Source organism: Salvelinus namaycush, chromosome 6 (assembly GCF_016432855.1).
Source record: "Salvelinus namaycush isolate Seneca chromosome 6, SaNama_1.0, whole genome shotgun sequence".
NCBI lineage: Eukaryota > Metazoa > Chordata > Actinopteri > Salmoniformes > Salmonidae > Salvelinus > Salvelinus namaycush.
The window spans coordinates 34,301,230-34,319,564 of record NC_052312.1 but is presented as its reverse complement, the minus strand read 5'-3'; the positions used below and the strand labels follow the sequence as shown (position 1 = coordinate 34,319,564).

General features: G+C 45.3%; 1 protein-coding gene across 1 annotated transcript in view; it reads left to right on the top strand.

Moving 5' to 3' along the window:
* LOC120049904 (pleckstrin homology domain-containing family A member 5-like) overlaps positions 1 to 18,070 on the top strand; it is a 136,824-nt gene extending 118,754 nt beyond the window's left edge. Inside the window, exons 12-27 of the mRNA XM_038996398.1 lie at positions 1,498 to 1,673; positions 1,994 to 2,331; positions 2,557 to 2,640; positions 7,881 to 7,946; positions 8,186 to 8,266; positions 10,252 to 10,401; positions 10,576 to 10,677; positions 10,778 to 10,930; positions 12,080 to 12,224; positions 12,467 to 12,600; positions 12,871 to 13,071; positions 13,254 to 13,847; positions 14,814 to 14,965; positions 15,165 to 15,334; positions 16,274 to 16,396; positions 16,718 to 18,070. Coding sequence (XP_038852326.1) covers positions 1,498 to 1,673; positions 1,994 to 2,331; positions 2,557 to 2,640; positions 7,881 to 7,946; positions 8,186 to 8,266; positions 10,252 to 10,401; positions 10,576 to 10,677; positions 10,778 to 10,930; positions 12,080 to 12,224; positions 12,467 to 12,600; positions 12,871 to 13,071; positions 13,254 to 13,847; positions 14,814 to 14,965; positions 15,165 to 15,334; positions 16,274 to 16,356 — 2,629 coding nt within the window. The 3' untranslated portion in view covers positions 16,357 to 16,396; positions 16,718 to 18,070. The remainder of the gene's footprint in view (positions 1 to 1,497; positions 1,674 to 1,993; positions 2,332 to 2,556; positions 2,641 to 7,880; positions 7,947 to 8,185; positions 8,267 to 10,251; positions 10,402 to 10,575; positions 10,678 to 10,777; positions 10,931 to 12,079; positions 12,225 to 12,466; positions 12,601 to 12,870; positions 13,072 to 13,253; positions 13,848 to 14,813; positions 14,966 to 15,164; positions 15,335 to 16,273; positions 16,397 to 16,717) is intronic.
* Positions 18,071 to 18,335: the final 265 nt, after the last annotated feature.

The window sequence follows — 18,335 nt, the reverse complement described above, 5'->3', positions numbered from 1 at the left end:
TGCAAACCGCTCAACTCGGCCTCCAGGAGAAGATTCATCCCAATAAATGTCAACCTACATAAAGGCACGCTACAGGGCTCTGGAGAAGACTACAGTAGCAGATAATGGTGACATACTTCAAGTGAAATCCCAAGTTCAAGAACATTAGGAAATGGCGGCACTCCAAAATGGACAAAAATACTTTGTGGCAGGAAGACACATTGCTCTGTCTCCTCCTTTTCCACATGTGGTGTGTGTTCGTGTATATGGGTATGCGCGTGTAGCATTATTGCTGTGATCTTTATTGCTAAGATCATTTCCAAGAACTTCCTATTTTTACAGACGCCAGATAAGCTTTCATGGTGGAAAAACCTTGATCATTAGAAATGTGAGAACTATTTTAGGGACATTGCGCTATACAGCACCTAAAAATGCATCGATTTGGACACAAAGTGTCTTATACAGTAGATAGTAGGTACTGTACAGTACCTTTTACAGGAGGTAGTAGGTACTGTACAGCACCTTTTACAGGAGGTAGTAGGTACTGTACAGCACCTTTTACAGGAGGTAGTAGGTACTGTACAGCACCTTTTACAGGAGGTCGTAGGTACTGTACAGCACCTTTTACAGGAGGTCGTAGGTACTGTACAGCACCTTTTACAGGAGGTAGTAGGTACTGTACAGCACCTTTTACAGGAGGTAGTAGGTACTGTACAGCGTCTTTTACAGGAGGTAGTAGGTACTGTACAGCGTCTTTTACAGGAGGTAGTAGGTACTGTACAGTGCCTTTTACAGGAGGTAGTAGGTACGGTACAGTGCCTTTTACAGGAGGTAGTAGGTACGGTACAGTACCTTTTACAGGAGGTAGTAGGTACTGTACAGTACCTTTTACAGGAGGTAGTAGGTACGGTACAGTGCCTTTTACAGGAGGTAGTAGGTACGGTACAGTACCTTTTACAGGAGGTAGTAGGTACGGTACAGTACCTTTTACAGGAGGTAGTAGGTACGGTACTGTTAAGACTAACAGAGAGCGGCAGTGAGCGTGCTGTACTTACACTACTAAGTACCTATTATTGCTCTTTAGGGGTTAGGCTCAGGTTGTTCTCTAGAACTATATTTAAGCAATAAGACACGAGGTGGTGTGGTATATGGCCAATATACTATGGCTAAGGGCTGTTCTTATGCACGACGCATCGCCGAGTGCCTGGACACAACCCTTAGCTGTGGTATATTGGCCATATACCACAAACCCCTGAGGTGCCTTATTGCCATTATAAACTGGTTACCGACGTAATTAGAGCAGTAAAAATAAATGTTTTGTCATACCCGTGGTATACGGTCTGATATACCACGGCTGTCAGCCAATCAGCATTCAGGGCTTGAACCATCCAGTTTATAAAATGCTATATGTGTGGATTGATTGATTGATCAAAGTATTTGTAAATCATGCTATTGAAAATCATGTTTTATTAGCTGATTCATTGAATTGATTTCTCCCCCCCCCCTCCTGTCCTCCAGCATCACCTCCTACCAGACCTTGCCCCGCAACATGCCCAGCCACCGTGCCCAGATCGTTCCCCGCTACCCCGAGGGCTACCGTACCCTCCCCAGGAACATGCTGTCCCGACCTGAAAGCATCTGCAGCGTGGCCGGCTCCGTCTACGACCGCGCCCTGGCTCCCACATCCAACTCAGGTGATGGGTCTTAAACTTTACTGTTGTACTTGGCTGTGCCCCAAATGGCACCCCATTCCCTATGTAGTGCACTACTTTTGACCAGGGACAATAGGGGATAAGGTGCCGTTTGGGACGCAGTTGAAGACTTTGCTGTTATACTTGTCTTTCTTGCACTCACACTTTTCTTTCTGGCACTGATTTTGCAGATAGCCACTATCTTGAGGTTGTATGGTTTTACTTGTAACGACTGTGATATGTTGTGTTTGTTTTAACCTAGTTAAAGTCTGTGTGGATAAGAGCCTCTGCAAAATGACTGAAATGTAAAACTGTAAATGCAGACAAGAGGCGCTCCATGAGGGACGACACCATGTGGCAGTTGTATGAGTGGCAGCAGAGGCAGGCCTTCTCCAGGCAGGGCCCACCACCACCAGGCCACTACGGGACCCTGCCCAGCCCCAAGACCATGGGGAACATCTCTGTGCACCAGGGGGTGGCCCACTCCATCCCCACATCCCCCTCCCATGGATCCCTGGCCCTCTACCACACCTTCTCCCCTCTGGGCCAGCACCGCAGAGACAACCCACCAGGGTCAACCAGGTCTGAGGTGTCCTCACCCGTCTTCAGAGGGGACCAGACTATGACTATAGACCGCAGGCACAGGACTCACCTCACCAAGGTAACGGACAGGGAATGGACCACAATCATCTAAGCCAGTCTTACACAGCAAAATAATCACCAGGGGTTTCAAGCACAGAGAAATGACTAGAAATGCTCTGCATTGAGCGGTAGTTATTTTGTTTATTTGAAAGCATTAATTTTACTTGTCTGCCAGTTCAAATCAGTACATGAAACAGAGCATCCTGCCCTCTTCCTGTCCTCTCTCTCTCTCGCTCTCTCTCAGTATAACTACCCACCTGACCGCCGGTCCATGCCAGCAGGCATCCCAGTGCAGACCATTACCCCACAGTCACTACAGGGCAAGACGGTGAGTCACCTAACGAACCCTGACCTTCTTCTCCTCGTCTCTGCATTCTTCTTCTCCTGTCCTCTCCTCTCTACTGTCCTATTTTCTCTCAACAACAATGCATTGTGAATGATATATGCTATTGGTATGATTTCAGTGTGACGCAAATACAAATCTGTTTTTGTGACGGGAATAGAAACATGTTGATGAGGCACGCAATGTTTGACACGCAAGCTATCATGTATTACTGTCATTCTGTCATGCTACAATGGATAGCCTGTATGTGTACTGTATTTCTGTCAGAGTATGTGCCTTGTTACATTCTCTGCTGTCTTTTATTGCAAGCATTTGTTATTTCTGTCAGTAGCAGACACAATGTGATTTAAAATAATGGCATTGTCTTGGTGATGATACGGAAAGAGAGAGACAGTGGCACCAATGAAATTGCCTTCTAGCTGTGTCATCTCAAATTGAGTAGACTAGAATCAGCCGGAGAGATTGATAATCTGCACAGTTCATTTTGTAACTCTCTGAATATTATTGTGATAGCGTAACTTCAGTGGAATGCACGCCGGGGGGGGGGGGGGGGCTTCAGAATGCAGTCGATGAGAAATATTTGTCAAGTGATTTGAAATGATTGCTTTTCCTGAATATATTATCTCTTTTTCACCTCCATTTGATGGAGAGTTAGTCAGTTTGGAGTCAGGGGACAGAGGGAGTTTATTTCTGCCCGATCATCTGAAGGTATGGGTCCTATAGCCCAGCACAGGCCGAGACTCCAAACCAGTGTTTCCAAAGGCCTCTTGGGTTGTGCCTAAAGACTTGTCAGAGTCCTGGTTAGAATCATAGCTTTTGTAATCCCTGCCCTAACCTGTCACTGCTTTTCCTGTCACTCATTTCCAAACGGAAAATCAAGAGAGGTTTGTTTGGTTAATGTATTTGTTCATTGATCGACCGCTGGATGAATTGACTGTCTCGTTATCTCCTCTGTGTCTACGCTGTGTTGTGCAGCCAGAGGAGCTGACCCTGCTGTTAATAAAGCTGCGTCGGCAGCAGGCTGAGCTCAACAGCATCCGGGAGCACACTGTGGCTCAGCTAATGATCCTTAGCATGGAGGGGCCCAACGCCAAGGTTAGCACCAGGAGGGCGCACATGCACAGCATGCCATTGGTCATCTCCAGGGGTGGTGTTGATGTGCCAACTCCATGCAGCTCAAGGCTCTATGAGCAGGCCATGCATTCCAGTGAATGCATATTATGCGTTTGCTCCTACCTGTGTGTTTCAGTGGTGTATGGTTGAGTTTTGGTTTAGTTTTGAACTCATTTCAACCCTTTGGTGTGCTGCGTTTGTCTGGCCTTGATTTCATCTTTTGAACTGTTGACGTGCAGAGGACAGCGTGGTATGAGTATCATGTGATTGCCTGCTTGTTGTCTGCTGTGGTTTCCCATTATATTTTTATGAGGAAAGTGTAAGTAGTTTGATTTGATGTGTGGTGAAAAAATCCTCTTGCAACTTCGGGTTTTGCATGGTTTGATTTAGTTCAGTAATCAACAGTAAATGGCTGTGGTGCTTTATGCTTCCGATTAATGCCAAAGCCACGGTAGCAACTTCCTCTTTCATCTCCATCTTTCACTATCAGCTTGTACCAGTTCTACTTCTATTTCCTGCTGTTTCCCTTACTCAATCTCCCTCTCCCTTCTCTCTTTCTCTCCTGTCTGACTCTTCTCTCTTCCCTCTTTTCTACTACCTTCTGATGTTAGAGTGAGGTCCTGTCTCATCACCTTCAGAGGAACCTCATGTATCTGGACAGCCAGGTGAGGAGTACTGTTTTATCTCTGGTCTTTCTCTCGCTCTCTCTCTGTCTCTCTCTCTCTGTCTCTGCGTGTGTCTCTGTCTCTGTCTGTCTCTGTGTGTGTGTGTGTTTCTCAGGGTTAGGCACTCCTCAGGGTTGGTCATACACCCAGCTGCTCTCACTCTGCCCAGGGTTATTAGTGACTCAAATGCCAGGGCCGCCTCCTTTTTGTCTTTTCTATACTTTCTCTCTCCTTTTCACTCTTTTCTCTCCGGCCCTCCTGAAGCATATACCGTTCACTGCAGAATAGGAGCTGCGCAAATCTACATTCCCACGGGAGGATATATTGTCTAGCTCAGTACATGGAAAGTAAAAAATACTTTTAAACTTTTAAAACGACTTTACTTGGCCTGGCAATGCTGCCCTAAGCTAATAAGCTTACTCATATGTTTTTTTGCTGTATAGTTCGTACAGTCCCTGGAGAACATTCTTTATTTAAAAAAAAATTGAATTCACGCTTGAGAAAGCACGAGAGCAAACTTAAACTTTTGAGGATGAAGGGAACCTTAAGGCATGTTGTGTTTTCTCATTACGTTTTTAACTTGATGTGTACCTGTAGTAAGTCAGTCATGTCATTGTCATAATGTAATTAAGACTGTATAGAAACAACCTCCGGGGTTTCAGGTAAAGTGGCTAGGCCTAGCGACTGACGTTCTGACTAACGCTCACTCAGGCATCGGTAATCAGGGCAGACGTCTAAAGCGGGCGTTTATTTTGGGGGTTTAGAACTGGGTTTCCACGATAGATAAATAATTGAGTTCCTGTTTCTGAAAAGGTCATGTGCAGCAGGAGAAACCACTCTACCATGTGGGACCTCACTTAGCGACTTCACTGAGTCTGATTGTGACCCCTCTAACCAATTGTGAAATGATTTGATCTGCCATTTCAAAGACTTTCACCTCTAATGGCAGACAATTTCACAGCGGTTATGAATGAACTTTAACTCTCATTCCCCTGGTCCACAGGCTCCAATGCATGCAATTGTTTTGCTATTTTGTTGGTAGATATTGGTCGGGGATGATGTAAACAATGACAGTAAGAAAAGCAGGACGTTACGTCTCTCCTCCGTCTGCTGAGCGGGACTGGCAATATTGTCTTTGGACCAAACTGTGGCCTCCTTGTATCTACTGTAAATGTACTAGGACTTCTCCCAGAAGGTCTGAGTCTTTATGGTACAGGTGGTAGCTATAACCCCAGGGTTGTTGGCTCAAGCCCCTGGTCTCCCTCAATCACTAGTACCTTATGACAACAATGTGTTCTTTATTTCTATGGATCCTTTCTAGGCTCTGCTGTTGTGTTCACTAACTAACACCTATATTATGCTGTTGTGTATTGTTGCTCCCTTCCACCCTACCTAACTTCGATCTCCCACTAGACGAAGGACAATGAGCCGTTAATCTTCATGATTCACACTATGATTGAGAACTCTGCTCCAAGGCCTCAACTGTACCAGCAAGTAAGGTCTTATTGGCAAACCAATGACTCTTCTCCCGCACTCCTCTCCTCCCTTCATCATCGATCCCTCCTGTTTTTGTTCACATTGGATGCAGTCAGTCAGTCGTCGGTTCCCCCTCTTCCTGGTGTCATGATCCCAACATTGTTTGCTACTTACCCTTCATGTGTTGATTTGACTACAGCACTTCCTCTTCATCCATTTTTGCTTTTTTCGTCAGTCCGAGGTTGGACTGATGTTAGCATGGCTTATGGTGGATGCTACATAGCCATGCCCATCCTACCTCATTGTAACTTGATGGTATTGTTGCTGTTGGTTATTATGGTGGATGCTACCTTAGAGCCGTACCCCGTCTTCCTGCAATGCCAATGCTGTTGATGATGGATCTTATGTTGGCTAGGCACTGTACGATCACAGTCAAATCAGCACCTCTCTTCTCCGTAATATTATTTTCAGTCTGTCCATATATGGGTATGATAAGAGCTCAATGCAAAACATTTTGTTTATGTACTCAATAGAATAACGTCCTTTTTCGGGTGGTGGCCCGATAGTGTAACAGTGATTGAAAGAGGGCAGGGGTATTTTATTTTTAGCTGGGGAAATTGTCCTTGAGGGAGTACTGTGTGAGGTCCATAGTCTGGCCTTTCCACTGTGCTATGTTATCACTTTATTACAGGCTTTTAATGGTATGATTTCAGCCCTGCTCTCTTAAACCTCCCCCTCTTTAGCCGTCCTGGGGTTGAAAATCACCTGTGTGAGGATGGCTGGTTTTCCCAGCTGTGTGTGTGTGTGTGCGTTAATGTGTGTGCCTCCGTGAGGGCCAGATTTAGCCCAGGTCTTTTAGAGGTTTTCATTAGTCAAGCTCCAGCCATGACAGAGTGTACCGGGGGACAGTAATGAAGAGCGCACCGAGGGGACGGTAATTAGTGTGGCACAGGGCAGAGCTGCCAGCACAGAGGACTATACATCCAGCCTAGCCAACCACTGCAGCAGCCCTCTAGCCTCTCTTAAAGGGTGTGTGTGTGTGTGTGTGTGTGTGTGTGTGTGTGTGTGTGTGTGTGTGTGTGTGTGTGTGTGTGTGTGTGTGTGTGTGTGTGTGTGTGTGTGTGTGTGTGTGTGTGTGTGTGTGTGTGTGTGTGAGAACATCCTCCTCTAGTCTCTGGTGACGACCTGATGCCAGCTTCCTGTCCTCTTCATAGCTTCTTCACACCCCTGGAGCCTCCATCAGTAGGACTGTTATCAGTGATGCTACTGAGGTGGAAAACACAGTCTGATTTCCCAGCTGAGGGTGCTGACACTCCTTATTATGAAATGGAAATTTGGGCTGAGAAGTTGTATCCGAAGTGTTGTAAAGTCATAAGTTATGAGAAGAGAAGGTCATTGAAATTGCATGAAGAGCACCATCACTTCACCCTCTCTCTCTTGCTCTCTCTCTCTCACTCTCTCTCTCGCTCTCTCTCTCTGGGCTTCATTGACCCTGTGGACAACTCCTTGTAAGGACGCAGATATTTACCATGAAAACCACATCACAATGAATAACCAGACCATGGGTGCATCTCAATACTCTAGTGGCCTTCCCTCCTCTAGTGTCTTCTCCTTCATCTGCACTGATCGGAAGATACGGGACGGCTGTAAGCAATATGGTGGATACCTACTAGAAATGGGCTTTCACCAGTCCAGTTCTTTAACAAGGAGACAAGTAGACTATTGAGAAGCACCCCATGTCATGGGTCTGTATTACAGGTTGTTTTTCCGTCCCCTGTCTGTGGCTGTCTTCCCACAGGCAGCCCAATTCTGATATTTTTTCAACAAATTGGTCTTTTGACCAATCACATCAGATCTTTTCAAATCAGAGCAGATCTGATTGGTCAAAAGACCATTTTAGTGAAAAGAAGATCACAATTGGGCTGCCTGTGTAAACACAGCATGTGTCTCTAAGGCTGTCTGGTGTTTCAGATCAGCCCTGAGGACTACAAAGACAACTCCTACAGCCACCAGAGGCCAGAAGACATCGACATAGACGTAAGACCAAGTCCTTTTATTATTGTCTTGTCTAGATAGAGGGGAAAGTATTCCTTTCCCTTTGCACGTATCCTCTAGTCTAGACACACAGCAGTTGGCTTCCTAGACATAGATTGAAAGATTCAATTAAGTTAATAGAATACCACACAGCTCAGCTCGCTGGAAAAATCCTAATTCAATGCCGAATTCTTACCAACTACTGTGTGTGTGTGTGTTAACAACCACTTTGTGTGTTTCAGACTAAGCTGAGCAGACTATGTGAGCAGGACCAAGTGGTGAGAACACAGGAGGAGAAACTACAGCAACTACACAGAGAGAAGGTAACTACTGTACTCACTCTTTCAACTGACAACTTGCTTCACACACACAAACACACACTGGGCTGTCTGAGGCTGGAGTAGACCTTTATTACACAGAGGGAGAGAAGGATAGAGAGAGAGAGAGAGTGTGCCGAGACGGGAGGAGATACAGTGCCTTCAGAAAGTATACACACCCCTTGACATTTTCCACATTTTGTCAGTCTCAATTTAAAATTGATTAAATGGAGATTTTTTTTGTCATTGGATTACACACAATACCCCCATAATTTCAAAGTGGAATTATGATTTTAAACATTTTTACAAATTAATAAAAAATCAATAAGTATTCAACCCATTTGTTATGGCAAGCCTAAATAAGTTCAAGAGTAAACATCTGCTTAACAAGTCACATAATAAGTTGCATGGACTCAATAATAATAGTGTGCAATAATAGTGTTTAACATGATTTTTTTAATGACTACCTCATCTCTGTACCACACACACACAATTAACGGTAAGGTCCCTCAGTCGAGCAGTGAATTTCAAACATAGATTCAACCACAAAGACCAGGGAGGGATTCCAATGACTCGCAAAGAAGGACACCTATTGGTAGATGGGTTAAAATAAAAAAATCCGACATTGAATATCCCTTTGAACATGGTGAAGTTATTAATTACACTTTGGATGGTGTATCAATACACCATCACTACAAAGATACAGGCGTCCTTCCTAACTCAGTTGCCGAAGAGGAAGGAAATGGTTTGGGGATTTCACCATGAGGCAAATTGTGACTTTAAAACAGTAATATAGTTTAATGGCTGTGATTCGAGAAAACTGAGGATGGTTGAACAACATTGCAGTTAATCCACAATACCAACCTAATTGACAGACTGAAAAGAAGGGAGCCTGAACAGAATAAAATATTCCAAAACATGCATCCTGTTTACAAGTCATACTGCAAAAAATGTGGCAAGGCAATTTACTTATTGTTCTAATACAAAGTGTTATGTTTGGCAAAAATCCAATACATCACATTACTGAGTACCCCTCTCCATATTTCCAAGCATAGTGGTGGCTGCATCATGTTATGGGTATGCTTGTAATCATTAAGGACTGGGGAGTTTTTCCAGGATAAAAAAGAAACTGAATGGAGCTAAGAAAAGGCAAAGTCCTAGAGGAAAACCTGGTTGTCTGATTTCCACAAGACACTGGGAGATGGATTCACCTTTCAGAAGGACAATAACCTAAAACACAAGGCCAAATCTACACTGAAGTTGCTTACCAAGAAGACTGTGATTGTTCCTGAGTGGCCGAGTTACAGTTTTGACTTTAATCTGCTTGAAAATCTATTGCAAGATCTGAAAATGGTTGTCTAGCAATGATCAACAACCAATTTGACAGAGCTTGAAGAATTTTGAAGAGAGACTTAGAGACCCAGAAAGACTCACTGCTGTAATCGCTGCCAAAGGTGCTTGACTCAGGTGTGAATACTTATGTAAATGAGATTTCTGTATTTAATTTTCAATAAATTTGCAAACATTTCTAAAAACATGTTTTCACTTTGTCATTATGGGGTGTTGTGTGTAGACAAATGAGTTATTATTATTATTTTATTCAGGCTATAACAAAATAAAATGTGGAATAAGGTGGTATGAATACTTTCTCATGGTCACTCCAAGACTACCATCCCTCCTCTGCCAGGCTTGTACCACAGGTACACAGTGTATAGACTTGCTAGCAGACTCACCGCTGGGAACTGAGACTCTCCCTCTCAGACAGCAGCCCTAGCCTGCCCCCTAGAGTCCTGGGAGTGGTGGTACACCCTTTTGATGGTGGAGATGCTTTGATAATGTTTGGTTGGTTCTTTGCCTGTGGTTCTGTTTGTGTATCTGTGTGTAGTTGTCAGACAAATGTTAGCTGTAGATGTTGTGCTGACCTGTGTCGTTGTCGTCTTCTCCTTTCTTCTTTTCTTTCTTTCTTCCTTCTTCTTCCTATCTCTCTGCAGCACACCCTGGAGACGGCTTTGCTGTCTGCCAGTCAGGAGATAGAGCAGAGCTCTGACAACCCAGCAGCCGTACAGAGCCTTATACAGCAGAGAGACGTACTGCAGAATGGACTGCTCAGTACCTGTAGAGAACTGGCACGGGTCAACACTGTGCGTTCATATGTATACACACACACACTGTACATGCAGATGTCAACACAAACACACACACTGATCAGCACCTGTCAAGATCTCTCCAGGGTCAATGCTGTAAGTCAGTGCACACACACAAAAACAAGCGCACACACACAGGCTGTCGAGTAGTGACACCCTCTCGTCTCTCAGGAGTTGGAGCGGTCGTGGAGGGAGTATGATAAAATGGAGTCTGGCGTCTCTCTGGCCAAAACCAACCTGTTGGAACAGCTAGAGACCCTGGGCAGCCCACAGGTAAGTCTCTCTCACTCTGTCTCAACCACTCACTCACATGCAATCACACATTTGCAAGATGGAGAGTGTTTTTAATCATTTTCTGTCACTGTGTGAGCAGACAGAACCTCCCAGCCAGCAGCATGTCCAGATCCAGAAGGAGCTGTGGAGGATCCAGGATGTGATGGAGGCTCTGGCCAAGAACAAACCCCAGAGGACCACTGACACTGGTTTCCTTGGTTCCAAACCCATCTCAAACCTACAGAAGAACGAGGTGAGTCTCACTTCTACTTTGTGGATAACAGGAAAACATCAGAATATGTCAACACCAGATAAATAGAATCTGTGCATGGAGTCTTTGTGAACTGATTTAGAGCTGTCCGTAGCCTACATGTGAGACGGATAGCTCCACTCAATGCCACAGGAGGCTGTGCTGATCTGTCTAAGCAGGGTCTGGTGTGGCATGCTGTTGTCCCAAGAGTGTCTCAACAACAACAACTTTCTATCTATCCTCTCCTCATGCGGCAGCCGGTGACCTTGTTCCGGTCACTCTGTCCTCTCACGGAGGGTGACCGTCAGCCCCCCCGCCCACCCCTGCCCCAGTCCTACGGCTCAACAGAGCGCCCTCCCGCTGTACCCCCCCTTCCCTCCCCCTCGGGCACCCGTCCGCCACCACACACAAGCAAGCACGGCCAGAGGAACGGAACACACAGCAGTGTAAGACACGCTGACCCCTCACGCCTGACCCTTCATCCCTGTCCTTGTGCTTCATCATCACTACTTGCCCTTAAGCACAGATCTCGGATCTGTTTAACTTCACCAAATATATTCTAATCTTAACTGTTAGGGCGAGGTAATACTAAACTGATCTTAGGTCGGTGTCTAGGGGCAACTTTATCTTACACTGTACAAGACCAGTACACGTTGACCCCAGACCCTCCACCTTTACCCTCACCATACATGGTTCATCTCTCATCGCCAACTTGGGTCACCGTTGTGACTCTTTTCATTTGCGCTGAATCATTTGTCATTTGTTTTAACATTTGTCGACATTTGGTTTTTCCCTGCCTCTTACCCTGGAGTGTTGAGTTTGACGTATTCATTCCTTGGGTTTGTCATCTGTTTGCTCTTCGGTTTGGCTTGTTCTTGTTTCCATGGAAGCATGTGTGATTGTGTGATTCCACCCCAGTTGTCATTCTGACTGTGTCTGAGTGCTGTGCTGCGGTGTGCCTACTCTTAGTGTTTGGGCTGCCAGTTAACAGTTTTCTGCTCTTTGCGGCGCCTTTTTAAATTTGTCTCGACTATCCATCGGTCACATCCACCATGACCACTTTGTGACCTGCGTGTGTGCGTGCGGGCATGCGCACGTGCCTGTTTCCTATGTGTGTACCTCTCAGTATGCTGACTCTCTGTCCCTCTACAGCAAGGCCCAGACTACCGTCTGTATAAGAGTGAGCCAGAGCTGACCACTGTAGCCGAGGAGGTGGACGATAACAACGGAGAGGACAATGACAAGGACAGACTACAGACAGGGCTGACCACAGACAAGGAGCCTGCGGCCACTAAAGGTCAGTCACTGTCTGTCAACAATGTCCAGTTTGGTTACGCTGCTGCCGCTGTTTCAAGGTGGATACGGGCTAGGGTCAAAACTATTGTAATTCAGTGAATTCAAGTTGTAATTAGAAATTCCATACAAAGTAAACTTATAGAGTATTATAAGTATGATTCATAAGTACTCTATTAACTGAATATAAAAAAATGTAACACCCCAAATGGCTTTGTAACTGACTTAGTCCCACTCCCCTCCCAGTCCCATTAGGAGTACCAGTCTACCCAGTGGGTATTGTGCCATCCAGGACCAAATCCCCCATGAGCCCCCCAGAGTCCTGCACCATCGCCTCCTACGTCACCCTGAGGAAGAGCAAGAAGCCTGACCCCAGGACTGTAAGTCTGACTCAGCACTTTAGGGAATAGCAGGGGAACTGAACTATATACTGACCCTAGAAAACATATTCGAAACAGTTTTTTTGATAGACAGGACAGCACTGATTTTGGATTTGGAGGTGCTACTGTTGCTATTCATTCCCTGCCATGTTTACCACTACAAAAGCTGGAGATGGATATAATATGTCACCAATAGACAGGCAGATAAAGCATTCTCGGTGTAATAATAATCCAACATGACTGATCCCTGCTCCACTGCTCCCCCTGTAGGACCGTCCTCACAGTGCGGTGGAGCAGACATGCGGACCGGGGGAGCGGGAGAGCGGCAGAGCCAGGATGAGTGTAGAGGAGCAGCTGGAGAGGATCAGGCGACACCAGCAGGCCTCGCTCAAGGAGAAGAAGAGAAGTAGCAGCAGTATTTCCCCCTCACGCTCGCCATCCTTCTCCAAGGAGAACCCCTTCATTACACAGGTAAGTCCTCCTCTGTTTGGTGTGTGTGTGTTTTGATAGGACTTGATGTGTACCTGACAACAGAGACAGCTGGGGTGGGGGGGTGTCTGTGCGCGAGTGTGTGTGTGTTGACTAACCTTGTTTCTCAGCGTTGTGTACACTGTAAAACTGAGTTATTCATTTGGCATGTGTGTCTACCACAGGTCAGGCGAGAGGTGGTGTTCTCCACAGACACCCAGGAGCTGGAGGCAGCACTGCAAGACCTGGAGGAGGTCAGAGACCGAGTTACAGAGCAGCTGGAGAGGGACAGGACTGCAGCCGTGGAGCTGGAGAGAGACCGAGGTGCAGAACTGGAGCTGGAGAGAGACAGGGCTGCAGCAGCTGCTGAAGAAGAAATGGAGAGGGGTCGAGCTGCAATAGAAAAGCTGGAGCGAGACATGACTGAGGTGGCTGCAGTGGTGGAGCAGGAGATGGCCAGAACTGCTGTGGCTGTAGAAGAGGAGATGGACAGGGCTGCAGAATTGGAGCTGGAGAGAGACCGGGCCGCAGTAGCAGCAGCTGCAGAAGAATTGGAGAGAGCTAGAGCTGCAGCTGAAGAACTAGTCAGAGAGAGGACTACAGTGTCTTCAGAAGAGGCGCTAGATATTGACAAGGCTGCAGTGGTGGAGCTGGAGATGGATATCACTGTGGTGGAAGAGATCAGCTACAGAGCTGAGGAGGTGGATGTCATCCCTGTCCCCAGGCTGAGTGGGGAGGAGCCACAGCCCCAGACGGAGAGCTCCAACATGGACACAGAGGTACGGGAGTGTCCCTACTCACACAGACCACCAGAGAGCAGAATATGTATGGCAGACTATCATTTGATACGTATGTTGATGACTAGTAGGAGTGGTGACTGAGTCAGCATGGTGTACTGTAACTCTCTGTGTGAATAAGAAAGATCCATACCAAGGATTCACAGAACACTGTATTCCTTTACTGAAAAATTTACGTTTTCAAAGAGGGTATTCAGAGATAAAGGAAATACTTGAAACATATTCCCCGTTCAAGGACAAATGTATATCTAATCCAATAACGTTGAGCTAAGATTAATGGCTGTGTTGTGTTGGCAGCAGCCTGGTCTCCGTGTTAATGTCCTTTAATCTGATCTGGGAGGCTAATGGAGGCTTTCTGGGCGTGAGTAGGATCCAGCCTGGATTTAGGGGTTTATCTCTGGGCCTCAGCCCAGCCGTGGTGACTCACACTGGGCTACAGAGAGAGACACACCTCCCTGAGTTGGCCTGAGCTCCATGGAATCTCATGATCTGATGATGATGTTGGATCAATTAATGCCCTCTAATATAGTTGCCCAGTTTTAAAATAATATTTGCGAAAGCTGCTTAAGATCATTGGTTATCACCATGCGCTTTATACCAGTGTGTCTCAACTCCAGATCATCAACAGTACACATGTTTGTTGTAGCCCCGGGACAAACGTAGCTGATTCATCTCATGGAGGGCCTGATGATTAGTTGACAAGTTGAATCAGGTGTGCTTGTCAGGGGCTAGAATAAAAATGTGTACTGCTGGTGTTACTCAGGGACTGGAGTTTCTTCAGATCCCCAAATACCGAAGAGGTAACCTCTAGGGGTTGACATTAGACGACCAAGATCGTGTTCAGTAGGGCATGTGAAAATAAGAGCTCCGTTTCAAACATATTTTCCTGTTTGGTACCTCCTGAACACAGCCCAGACTACAGTCTATCTCACTGTCCATGTGTTGCAGGTGTCAGAGACCCAGATGATGGTGATATCAGATCAGGGTGTGAAGCCCCTGTATGTACAGTACCTGATCCCTGGACAACATCAACAGCACGGGGAGAGGGAGACAAAGAGGAGAAACACCCACACTCCCAACACCCTCATTCCCCACAACAGGTGAGACTAGCTGGGCCTCACCAGGACTTATCTTAGCCTCTCTGGATCGATAGCAACTTTGACCCTTTTTGAATACTTTAAAACCCTTCCTTCATCCAACTGTATTTAGATCAGTGACTACCTCATTAAAGGCAGAAAAGAAGGATGCATTTTGTAAGTATTGGAATAAGGCCTGAATGTGAAGGTGTGACTGTGCCAGTTTGCCAGCTGCTGTGTCAGAAGCACGGACTCCTGAACCTGAGGAGGATGTGATGCAGAGTGAGGCGATGCGAGGGGAGGCCCCGGAGCATGAGACCCAGGGGAACAACATTGACATATCCTATGAACTACCAGCAGAGGGAGCTAAACTCAACAACAACCTGATGGCAGGTTTGAGAACAGTCAGAAATCGCTTTGTTAATGATGATTGGTTGATGGATTGATTGATAGACAACTGATAAATGTCAAAGCACTTACGTACAGTACCAGTCAAAAGTTTGGACACCTACTCATTCAAGGGTTTTTCTTTATTTGTACTATTTTTCTACATTGTAGAATAATAGTGAAGACATCAAAACTATGAAATAACACATATGGAATCATGTAGTAACCAAAAAAGTGTTAAACAAATCAAAATATATGAGATTATTCAAAGTAGCCACCCTTTGCCTTGATGACAGCTTCGCACACTCTTGGCATTCTCTCAACCAGCTTCATAAGAAATGCTTTTCCAACAGTCTTGCTGAGCAGTTATTGGCTGCTTTTCTTTCAATCTGCGGTCCAACTCATCCCAAACCATCTCAATTGTATTGAGGTTGGGTGATTGTGGAGGCCAGGTCATCTGATGCAGCACTTCATCACTCTCCTTCTTGGTCAAATAGCCCTTACACAGCCTGGAGGTGTGTTTTTGATCACTGTCTTGTTGAAAAACAGGTGATAGTCCCACTAAGTGCAAACCAGATGGGATGGTGTATCATTGCAGAATGCTGTGGTAGCCATGCTGGTTAAGTGTGCCTTGAATTCTAAATAGATCATAGACCGTGTCACCAGCAAAGCACCACCTCCTCCATGCTTCACGGTGGGAACCACACATGTGGAGACATCCGTTCACCTACTCTGCGTCTCACAAAGACACGGCGGTTGGAACCAACAATCTCAAATTTGGACTAATCAAACCAAAGGACAGATTTCCACCGGTCTAATGTCCATAGCTCGTGTTTCTTGGTCCAATCAAGTCTCTTCTTATTGGTGTCCTTGAATGAGTAGGTGTCCAAACTTTTGACTGGTACTGTATGTGTTGTGGGTTTGCCCCGTGTGTGTTGTTTGCAGTGAAAAGCCTGCCCTATCCGCCCCAGTCCTCCAGTCCTTCTCCTCCTCAACTCACTGACGGATCCCACTTCATGTGTGTGTAGACGTGTCGAGGAGGTGGTTATGTGAACTGAACTACACTCAGTAAGAGACTTCTCTGTCCTTACCTACAACCTTTGACCTTTACTCATCTCTACCCATCAACCCCTAAACTCCATGGCCCAAAGCTCAGCCCTCAGTGATTTACCCTCCAATCGACACAGATCTTACCAGCAGGCAATATCACACCAGCCATTTAAACACAGCCATAATTTATCATCTAATCAAAAAGCACTCTCTAGCCATATCAGCGTACACATTTTCTCAGATTTATTTTAGACATTTTGGCTTGTGACATCAGCAATTTTTGTATCTTCACCTCTTTCCTCTTCTTTCTCTTCCCTCTCTTTCCACTCATCCCTGCAGCCCAGACATTGACCTTTGTGAGCAGTGACTCATAAGCGATGCCAGTCTGAAGATCCAAGATGGCATCCTACAGAGCCAAGATGGCACCAGCCAGCCTGCACAGAGCATGCCCAGTAGCTCTCTGTGTGTATACAGTAGAAACGACTGTAGCCAGACAGACAGAAAGAGTAGATGCACAGGCCTGCTCGTATTACTTACTGCCTGCCTACACAATAACTGCGATACAAAACTCTCTCATTCACACAGAGATCTCAGAGGACAAGATAGTATTACAGAGTGATAATTGATTATTATTATTACAGGTATTATGATGGTCTGTTATTTTGGACATGTTCTGTGAGGATGCGTTGAGTGTCTGACCTGAGCACTGCTGTAACGAGGAGAGGACTGTACAGTTGTAAATAAGAACACTAGAAGAGTCTCACACTGGGAAGATCTCAATTGCATACTCCTCGCGTCCTGTCTCCTCGTCTCTTTCTCAAAACCCACTGGAGGAGAAGGTCAGAGGGGAGGGACCTCTGGCTTTCTCATCCAATGGATTTTGAGAAGGAGACGAGGACCTGAGGACTTGAGGAGTATGCATTTGAGATCGTCACACACTATGGAGAGGGCCAAGCACCAAATCTACACACACGAAGGCAGTGCTTTGCTTTAACCACACGGAGGCGCCATATTCTCTTGCGGTTTGAAAAAAAAACTGGTTTTACTCCCATTTAAGTTTTTAACGTGAGGCCCTAAAAGTTTAATTTTCCACATATTTTACACTGCACATTCCCCCATTGTTCATACAAGTTGTTAATATATAAATATATAAAACATATAGAATGAACTATCTATACAATGGGTTTATACTTCAATAAGGTGCCACCCTATTGCTGCTGATGGACAGAGTTTAAATATTTTATTAAGGTTGTGTTTATTTATGTCGGGAGGATCGGGATCTGGTCGCCGCCGACAACCACATGTGAATGTCCTGGGTTAGAATCGATCTGCTTCTCTGTTTTTTTTCTATGGCTGAGATATATTTAAAGTAAAATATAGATGAAAGATAAAATAGTTTTATGAGATTAGGGTTGTGTGTTAGATTCTGTCTGGTTGTGTGTTAGATTCTGTCTGGTTGTGTGGAGTCCTGGACAGAGAGAAGAGAATAGCACATGTATAAGCAATAAGCAGGCATTTTGTTCCTCTAGGACTTCAAATATAATGTACATAAATGTAAAGTTTCATTGTGTAAATGATGTACACCATAGAAAGAGCAGAGCAGAAATTGTAACTGAGGTTATTATTATTAGTTAATATTCAAAATGTTCATCATCTGTTTTATATCATGTGAAATAAATGTTGATGTTTTTATCTGCTGTGGTTGGAGTATGTTATGTTGTTAGGACATATACTAAGTGTTTACATTTTTTTACCGTTATTTAACTAGGCAAGTCAGTTAAGAACAAATTCTTATTTTTAATGACAGCCTAGGAACCGTGGGTTAACTGCCTTGTTCAGGGGCAGAACGACAGATTTTTACCTTGTCAGCTCGGGGATTCGATCTTGCTACCTTCCGGTTACTAGTCCAACGCTGTAACCACTAGGCTACCTGCCACCCCACATTAAAAAAAAATTG